The following is a 9,871-nucleotide window of genomic DNA, read 5'->3' on the forward strand; positions in this document are numbered from 1 at the left end:
CCGGAGTCTTCAGCGGCGGTCTGCAGCCCGGAGTCTTCAGCGGCGGTCTGCAGCCCGGAGTCTTCAGCGGCGGTCTGCAGCCCGGAGTCTTCAGTGGCGGTCTGCAGCCCCGAGTCTTCAGTGATGGTCTGCAGCCCCGAGTCTTCAGCGGCGGCCTGCAGCCCCGAGCCTCCAGCGGCGGCCTGCAGCCCTGAGTCTTCAGCGGCGGTCGGCAGTTCAGAGCCTCCGGCTCTGATCCACGGTCTGGTTCCTCCGGCGACACAGAAGGGGGATCAGCGGGCGGTGTGGGGGCTACGCCCCGAACCAGAGCCGCCACCAAGTATAGATGCCCACTCGGACCCTCCCCTATAGGTTCAGGTCCGCACCTTTGGGGGGGTACTGTCACGCCCTGACCTGAGAGAGAGTGTTTGTTTCTCTATGTGGTTAGGTCAGGGTGTGGGGTGGACATTCTATGTTTTGTATTTCTTTGTGTTGGGCCGAATATGGTTCCTAACCAGAGGCAGCTGTCTATCGTTGTCTCTGATTAGGAACCATACTTAGGCAGCCTTTTTTCCTCCTGTGTTTGTGGGATCTTATTTTTGTATTGCTTTGTGTGCCTACAGAACGTGACGGTTGTATTTTCTTTGTTCTTTACTTTTTATCGCGTTCTGAGTAAACTAATCACAAGATGGACATATTCCACGCTGCACTTTGGTCAAATCCTTTGGACGATCGTTACAGATGGCTAGAAGGTCGGTGACGTCGACCGCCGAACGCTGTCCGAACAAGGAGAGGGACCAACTTCGGCGGAAGTCGTGACAATATCAGAGGTTTTGCATTATATATAAATATATAACTTAGTGAACACAGATCAACTATGTGTTATTATACCAAAATAATATTGCAAGTAAGTAATTGAAGGAAAATAGATGTAATGAGTGTTTCAAAAGCTTTAAAATTAACAAGAAGACAATGTTACTGTAACTATAGGCCCTCTCTGTGAAGAATTCTGACTTTGCAGGGGCTCAAAGGTTAAAGCAATCCCAAGATATATAGAAAAGCAGACAGATACGTATTGGTGCGTGAGCATTTTTAACTAGACACTGAAATTAGACCGAACATTATTGAGGATGAAATGGCCAACTGAGACTTGGAGGTTAAGCTGTGGGTGCAGGAGCTGTCAATTAGTGAGCAAATGCTGCTACTAGCAAGCCAGGCTGCTAGTTAGAGGGGGAGTGTGGGAACATGGCTGAGGTGGGAACATGGCTGAGGTGGGAACATGGCTGAGGCGGGAACATGGCTGAGGTGGGAACATGGCTGGGGTGGGAACATGGCTGAGGCGGGAACATGGCTGAGGTGGGAACATGGCTGAGGTGGGAACATGGCTGAGGTGGGAACATGGCTGAGGTGGGAACATGGCTGGGGTGGGAACATGGCTGGGATGGTAACATGGCTGGGGTGGGAACATGGCTGAGGTGGGAACATGGCTGGGGTGGGAACGTGGCTGGGGTGGGAACATGGCTGGGGTGGGAACATGGCTGGGGTGTAACATGGCTGGGGTGGGAACGTGAGAGCATGGCTAGGGTGGTAACATGGCTGGGGTGGTAACATGGCTGAGGTGGTAACATGGCGAGAGTGGGAATGTGGGAACATGGCTGGGGTGGGAACATGGCTGGGGTGGTAACATGGCTGGGGTGGGAACGTGAGAGCATGGCTAGGGTGGTAACATGGCTGGGGTGGTAACATGGCTGAGGTGGGAACATGGTAACATGGCTGGGGTGTAACATGGCTGGGGTGGTAACATGGCTGGGGTGGGAACATGGCTGGGGTGGGAACATGGCTGAGGTGGGAACATGGCTGAGGTGGGAACATGGTAACATGGCTGGGGTGTAACATGGCTGAGGTGGGAACATGGTAACATGGCTGGGGTGTAACATGGCTGGGGTGGGAACGTGGGAACATGGCTGGGGTGGTAACATGGTTGGGGTGGGAACATGGCTGGGGTGGGAACGTGGGAACATGGCTGGGGTGTAACATGGCTGGGGTGGTAACATGGCTGGGGTGGTAACATGGCTGGGGTGGGAACATGGCTGGGGTGGGAACATGGTAACATGGCTGGGGTGTAACATGGCTGGGGTGGTAACATGGCTGGGGTGGGAACATGGCTGGGGTGGTAACATGGCTGAGGTGGGAACATGGTAACATGGCTGGGGTGTAACATGGCTGAGGTGGGAACATGGTAACATGGCTGGGGTGTAACATGGCTGGGGTGGGAACGTGGGAACATGGCTGGGGTGGTAACATGGTTGGGGTGGGAACGTGGGAACATGGCTGGGGTGGTAACATGGCTGAGGTGGTAACATGGCTGGGTGGGAACATGGGAACATGGCTGGGGTGGGATCATGGGAACATGGCTGGGTGGGATCATGGGAACATGGCTGGGGTGGGAACATGGCTGAGGTGGTAACATGGCTGAGGTGGTAACATGGCTGGGGTGGGAACATGGCTGAGGTGGTAACATGGCTGAGGTGGTAACATGGCTGGGGTGGGAGCATGGCTGAGGTGGTAACATGGCTGAGGTGGTAACATGGCTGAAGTGGTAACATGGCTGCGGTGGGAACGTGGGACCATGGCTGGTGTGGGGTGGGAACATGGGACCATGGCTGGGATGGGGTGGGAACATGGGAACATGGCTGGGGTGGGAAAATGGGAACATGGCTGGGGTGGGAACATGGGAACATGGCTGGGGTGGGGTGGGAACATGGGAACGTGGGAACAGTATAACAGGTGCAGGAGGATTCAAGCCGGGACAGAGTCAATAGGGAAAGAGAGTCAACAATAAACGAACTACATAGCATATGTTACACTCTAAATTGCACTACAGAAACATTATGGATGATATAGGGATAAACCTCAAAACTAAGGAGAGAGTTCAGTGCTGCATGTTGTTCTACTTTTTACTTCTACTACTATTACAAGGCCTACTACTAGCTTTGAGTGGCAACAGCTAGCAACTAAGATGCTTGCTAGCTCTGTGTTCCAACAGAGACTTGCTTGCCAACATTCAACATCTTTCTCTGCTTGACATTAGAAAGTGTTGCATTGTGGGTATTTGTAAAGAAGCTTGGTCGAGCTGGTGTTTTCAAAGACCACCTTAATTAAAAAAAACAAAACTCAAATCTGTATTAAAATAAGTTATACTAGTAATTATAAGTCTCTTAAGTGTAATATTAGGACAATGCATTGTTAGTTTAGCGAAAAATGGACCATGCACTTGAACATTTGCAGTTTTTTTTGTTGTTGTTAAAGATCCAATGCAGCCATTTTTATCTCAATATCAAATCATTTCTTGCTAACAATTAAGTATCTTACTGTGATTGGTTTAAATTAAAACGGTCAAAAATAATCAACAATAGCAAGTTCTCAAGCAAGAATTTAGCTAGCACTGTCTGGGAGTGGTTTGTGGAGAGGGGAAAACTGAAAATGAGTTGTTACTGGCAGAGCAGTTTGGAACTCTCATTCTTGTTGGTCTATTAACAAATGTACCCCCTGGTGATGTCAGCAGGCAGGCCAAAACACCAGGCAGGGAATTTTACATATACTATATGTGACTTGTGCTGGGGAGTGTTACCACTTCACTAAAGCTCTGAACCGGTGTTTTGTTTTATGACATGTTCTGGTGTCCATTGTATTAATGACAGCAGTATATAGCCATTACATATACATTATTCAAATAGCATGCTAAGAGGAACTGTTGGGGAATGTGCAGTCATAAAACACCATACATAAAATATGTCTTGACGTGTTCACTACCAAATAGTATTTTGCACAGTGAAATTTGAGTCATAGAGAAAGATATACAGTATCTTGTTATGTTGGGTTCCGGACACCACAATGGTTAACTGTCAACAAGGTGCAATAGTGCTATAGTACTAAACACACTGTGACAACGATGTATCAATCTATGTCAACCACTGCTCACCTTTTCATAAAACAGGTGCTGAAACGTTGAAACAACCACTCTCTTAATGTACACATCTAGGCAATATAGTACAGTATGTAAATTACAGTAAGGTAAATTAACATGTTCAAAACTACATAATAATTACTTTACTAGCTATATCAGATAACATAACAATACCTCTATTACTAAGTAATAACTGATAATTACATCATTGCTATCACTATTGCTACATAATAATCTTGAAATGCTGCAGCAACCTGTAATGAAATATCTGATCTCTATTTAATATGTAAGATAATAGGAGAAATCCCCGAAACATAGGAACTCTAGCCGTATACGGCACTGTTACACAGCCTTCTTCAACTGTAATACAGCCTTCTTCAACTGTAATACAGCCTTCTTCAACTGTAATACAGCCTTCTTCAACCGTAATACAGCCTTCTTTAACTGTTACACAGCCTTCTTCAACTGTAATACAGCCTTCTTCAACTGTAATACAGTCTTCTTTAACTGTAACACAGCCTTCTTCAACTGTAATACAGCCTTCTTCAACTGTAATACAGCCTTCTTTAACTGTAATACAGCCTTCTTCAACTGTAATACAGCCTTCTTCAACTGTAATACAGCCTTCTTCAACTGTAATACAGCCTTCTTCAACTGTAATACAGCCTTCTTTAACTGTAATACAGCCTTCATTAACTGTAACACATCCTTCTTCAACTGTAATACAGCCTTCTTCAACTGTAATACAGCCTTCTTCAACTGTAATACAGCCTTCTTCAACTAGTAATACAGCCTTCTATAACTGTAATACAGCCTTCTTTAACTGTAATACAGCCTTCATTAACTGTAACACAGCCTTCTTCAACTGTAATACAGCCTTCTTCAACTATAATACAGCCTTCTTTAACTAGTAATACAGCTTTCTTCAACTGTAATACAGCCTTCTTCAACTGTAATACAGCCTTCTGCAACTGTAATACAGCCTTCTTCAACTGTAATACAGCCTTCTTCAACTGTAATACAGCCTTCTTCAACAAGTAATACAGCCTTCTTCAACTGTAATACAGCCTTCTTCAACTGTAATACAGCCTTCTTCAACTAGTACACATCTAAATAGCAACACTGCAAGATGAATGAAGTCCTCCTTCCACTACTGCAGAACACAGGTTGGGTTGCAAACACTATCACAGCTTATTGTGAAATAAACACAAATTACTTATCTGAAATTTGTGACAGGCACACCAAAAACTATTTTATTTCGTGTCCAGTACACAATTTTCATCAGAACATATTTGTCTACATTACAAAATTGTCTTACAAATTCCAATTTGTTGTGGCTAACGTTAGCTAGGTTTCTAATGTTAGCTAGGCAAGCGGTTAAAGTTAGGGTTAGGGGTTAGGGTTATGGGTTATGGTTAAGGTTAGGGTTAGTTAAATGGTTAAGGTTATGGTTAGCTAACATGCTGGCTAAGTAGTTAAAAAGTAGTATTGGTAAGTAGTTGCAAAGTTGCTCATTTGCTATAATGCTAAAGTTGTCCATGATGTGAGTTGAACACCTGCTAAACTGTGTACGCGACCAGTAAACGTATTTGATTTGATTTGAACTACAGGAAAAGGAGGACTGAGCACACCCCAATTCCCATCGATGAGGCTGCAGTGGAGCAGGTTGAGAACTTCAAGTTCCTTGGTGTCCACATCACCAACAAACTGTCATGGCCCAAACATACTAAAACTGTCATGAAGAGGGCACAGCAAAGCCTATTCCCCCTCAAGAGACTGAAAAGATTTGGCATGGGTCCTCAGGTCCTCAAAAGGTTCTACAGCTGCACCATCGAGAGCATCATGACTGGTTGCATCACTGCCTGGTATGGCAACTGCTCGGCCTCCGACCGCAAGGCACTACAGATGGTAGTGCGTACGGCCCAGTACATCACTGAGGCCAAGCTTACCACCATCCAGGACCTCTATACCAGGTGGTGTCAGAGGAAGTCACTAAAAATTGTCAAAGACTCCAGCCACCCTTGTCTAGACTGTTCTCTCTGCTACCCCACGGCAAGCGGTACCAGAGCGCCAAGTCTAGGTCCAAAAGGCTTCTTAACAGCTTCTACCCCCAAGCCATAAGACTCCTGAACAGCTAATCAAATGACTACCCAGACCCCTCTTTACACTGCTGCTACACTCTGTTTATTATCTACGCATGGTCACTTTAACTCTACCTACATGTACATATCACCTCAATTACCTTGAAAACCCGGTGCCCCCGCACATTGACTCTGTACCGGTACCCCCTATATATAGCCTTGCTTGTTATTTTACTGCTGCTCTTTAATTATCTGTTACTTTTATTTTCTATTATTTTTTTACTTATCTATTTTTTACTTAACATGTTTTTCTTCTTATCTTCTTAAAGCATTGTTGGTTAAGGGCTACCTGTTGTATTCGGCGTAAGTGACAAATAAAATTTGATTTGATTTGAACATGCAACGTTTGGGTTGCTAGACCTTCACGACCCTATCGTTTCTGTCTTAAGTAACCTACTGTTTTTATCTGTGAGTGAAATGCACCGTATGCAAAAATTGTGTACTGGACTTCCTATGCCTGTCATGAATTTTGAATAGGTAATTTGTGTCTATTTCACTGTAAGCTGTGATAGTGTTTGGCATTGGCAGTGCAGAAATAGCTGGAGTGGTGAATTGATTGAGAGCTCACGAAGTAGGAGCCGATCCTCAGTAATAGCGGCAGAGAGGTAACGAGGCCAAGTCCAGAGTCAAAGGCAGTGGGATCTGAACCGTTTATCTTTCTGTCACCAATGATCCAGGGCTGATAGAAGACTTATAGCCCAGGGATCATCAACTAGATTCAGCCGTGGGCCATTTTTTTCTTCAGCGGATGGTCGGGGGGCCGGAATACAATTACAAATCATTTGTAGACTACAAATTGACCTCAAGAAGCCCAAACAGATATGTTTGACTAAAACATAATCATTTCAAACCTTGCTTACATGTGTATACGATCACGTCTCTCTTTTATACGTGGGAATACTTGGGAACAGATTTCTTAAATTAAAATCACTTGGAGCTGATTGCTGCCAGTTAGGGAACCCTGACCTATCTAGGCATAACTGACTGCTGGTGCACTATGGGAGAGCTGACAGAGAGCGAGAAGACCTTGTTGGTGTCATCAATATTGTGTTATTACAGTAATGGGTTTAGAGCGAGCAACGTGATTTCTTTCACGGTTGACAAATTGAAAGAGCTTGGATCGTTTTAGTGTAATGAGTTAGCAGATTGGGTTCAGTGATCAATGCAGTTACCATCAAGTCTGGTTGACTGAGAATTTATTCAGTAAAATCCACTTATAGTCATGAGTTGTGGTAGCTGTGGTAGCTGCAGTAGCTGTGGTAGACATGGTAGCTGTGGTAGCTGCAGTAGCTGCAGTAGCTGTGGTAGCTGTTTTAGCTGTGGTAGCTGCGGTAGCTGCAGTAGTTGTGGTAGCTGCGGTAGTTGTGGTAGCTGCGGTAGTTGTGGTAGCTACAGTAGCTGTGGTAGACATGGTAGCTGTGGTAGCTGCAGTAGCTGCAGTAGCTGTGGTAGCTGCGGTAGCTGCAGTAGTTGTGGTAGCTGCAGTAGTTGTGGTAGCTGCAGTAGCTGCGGTAGCTGCGGTAGCTGCGGTAGCTGCAGTAGCTGTGGTAGCTGCAGTAGCTGTGGTAGCTGCGGTAGCTGCATTAGTTGTGGTAGCTGCAGTAGTTGTGTTAGCTGCAGTAGCTGCGGTAGCTGTGGTAGCTGTGGTAGCTGCTGTAGCTGCTGTAGTTGTGGTAGCTGCATTAGTTGTAGTAGCTACAGTAGTTGTGGTAGCTGCAGTAGTTGTGGTAGCTGTGGTAGCTGTGGTAGCTACAGTAGTTGTGGTAGCTGCAGTGGTTGTGGTAGATGTGGTAGCTGTGGTAGCTGCAGTAGCTGCAGTAGCTGTGGTAGCTGCGGTAGCTGTGGTAGCTGCAGTTGTTGTGGTAGCTGTGGTAGCTGTGGTAGCTGCTGTAGCTGCTGTAGTTGTGGTAGCTGCATTAGTTGTAGTAGCTACAGTAGTTGTGGTAGCTGCAGTAGTTGTGGTAGATGTGGTAGCTGTGGTAGCTGCAGTAGATGCGGTAGCTGTGGTAGCTGCGGTAGCTGCTGTAGCTGTAGCTGCAGTGGTTGTGGTAGATGTGGTAGCTGTGGTAGCTGCAGTAGCTGCAGTAGCTGTGGTAGCTGCGGTAGCTGTGGTAGCTGCAGTTGTTGTGGTAGCTGTGGTAGCTGTGGTAGCTGCTGTAGCTGCTGTAGTTGTGGTAGCTGCATTAGTTGTAGTAGCTACAGTAGTTGTGGTAGCTGCAGTAGTTGTGGTAGACATGGTACCTGCGGTGGTAGTTGCGGTAGATATGGTAGCAGCGGTAGCTGTAGTAGCTGTGATAGACATGGTAGCTGCGGTAGCTTCATTTGTTATACATTGGCTGTATTTTGATAGAAATTGTTCTATCAGCAAAAGGGAAAGGGGGAGTCAGTTGTACAACTGAATGCATTCAACTGAAATGTGTCTTCTGCATTTAACCCAACCCCTCTGACAGTCTGATCGAACAGTTTGAAATAGCTGTGCTTCCGGAGCGAATCGATTTTGAGTGTATAGAATCATTTATCTCCCAAAATACTCTACTTGTAAAATAAATATCCAACCACCTAGTGTAGCGCTGGCTAAATGCTGCTACAGTAAACAAGACTAAGGTAATGCTGGGAAAACAATGGAAAAAATATGCTAGTAATTGAAATAAGGGTCCTCTTTCCTGCTCACCCACCAACCGTTGGTAATGAACCAGATAACAGATGATGGAGAGGTGAAAGAGGAGGCACAGTAAATCACGTACAAATGAAAGCCAGGAAGTGCTTCAACACCACCTGAGGTTACAACCTGAAACGGCCTCTGCTTTGTCGTTAGAAAGTGGACGTGCGTACTAGGCTACACTAAGGAAAAGCTCCTTTACAAACAGGACACAGAGTTGGGGGAAAAAATATTCCCATTATGCCCTTTGTCTGTCCTTTTCCTCCCCAACTTCTCCTCCCCTCCTCCTCCTCCCCTCCTTCTCTGACTTCTCTTCCCCCTCTCTCGCTCTTCTTTGTGCTTCTCCACTCTCCTCTCGCGGCCCTCGGGCCCTCTCTCTCTCGCCAAGTTCACCGGGCCTCTCCAGCGTACTTCACTCATCTTTTGTGAAATATTATCCAGAGAGCTCAGGGATCCCTTACTTCTACACCATCTCCGGAGCTCCATCAAGCTGTCAATGGCGCTTGATGAATTTATGAACACGCCGCCTTCAGTGGCTTCCGCATCCGCCCGCAACACCAAACCCACCACATAATTAAATCAGAGGTAATGACCGGCGCCAAACAGAGAGGGAGCAGACCTGAGAGTACAACTTCTCCAGTGCCATTTTCAGTTTCCAGTCGTCTGGCCTCTCTCCCTCTTTCTCGCTCCACCAGCTCGCTTTAAACAAACAAGTGGGCATAAATCGAGAACTAGCTCGAATCTCCACCACACCAAGGATGATTGTGTTTCAGTTATTCATTCCCCTGTTGTATATTTGACGAGAGTGGCCAAAGGATGCCCTCCTAGCCATGCAGATGTAACCTGTGTTAAGGAAATGAGTATTAGGTTACACACAGATGTAACCTGTGTTATTTTAATATTTTTATATTATTTATTTATTTATTATTATTTATTGAATATTCTAAACATACAATATACTTGCAGTGAAGCCTCTCAACAACTACATCATACCAGTCATCCAACAGATTCCCATTCAGAGCGACACACGGAAGCATCCAGGGTCAATGCCCTGCTCAAGGGCATGTTGACTAATCTACCACCAGGCCAAAAAACATGAACCCGAACCCTCCAAGATCCCCCCAC

At 45.9% G+C, this 9,871-nt stretch overlaps 1 protein-coding gene across 1 annotated transcript; it reads right to left on the reverse strand.

Moving 5' to 3' along the window:
- Window positions 1–1,199: 1,199 nt before the first annotated feature.
- On the reverse strand, window positions 1,200–2,585 carry LOC106571748 (extensin-like). The gene has a single exon (XM_014145165.2). It carries the CDS (start codon window positions 2,583–2,585, stop codon window positions 1,200–1,202), a length of 1,386 nt encoding a protein of 461 aa, XP_014000640.2.
- Window positions 2,586–9,871: the final 7,286 nt, after the last annotated feature.

This window comes from Salmo salar, chromosome ssa01 (assembly GCF_905237065.1).
Source record: "Salmo salar chromosome ssa01, Ssal_v3.1, whole genome shotgun sequence".
NCBI classification, from domain to species: Eukaryota; Metazoa; Chordata; class Actinopteri; order Salmoniformes; family Salmonidae; genus Salmo; species Salmo salar.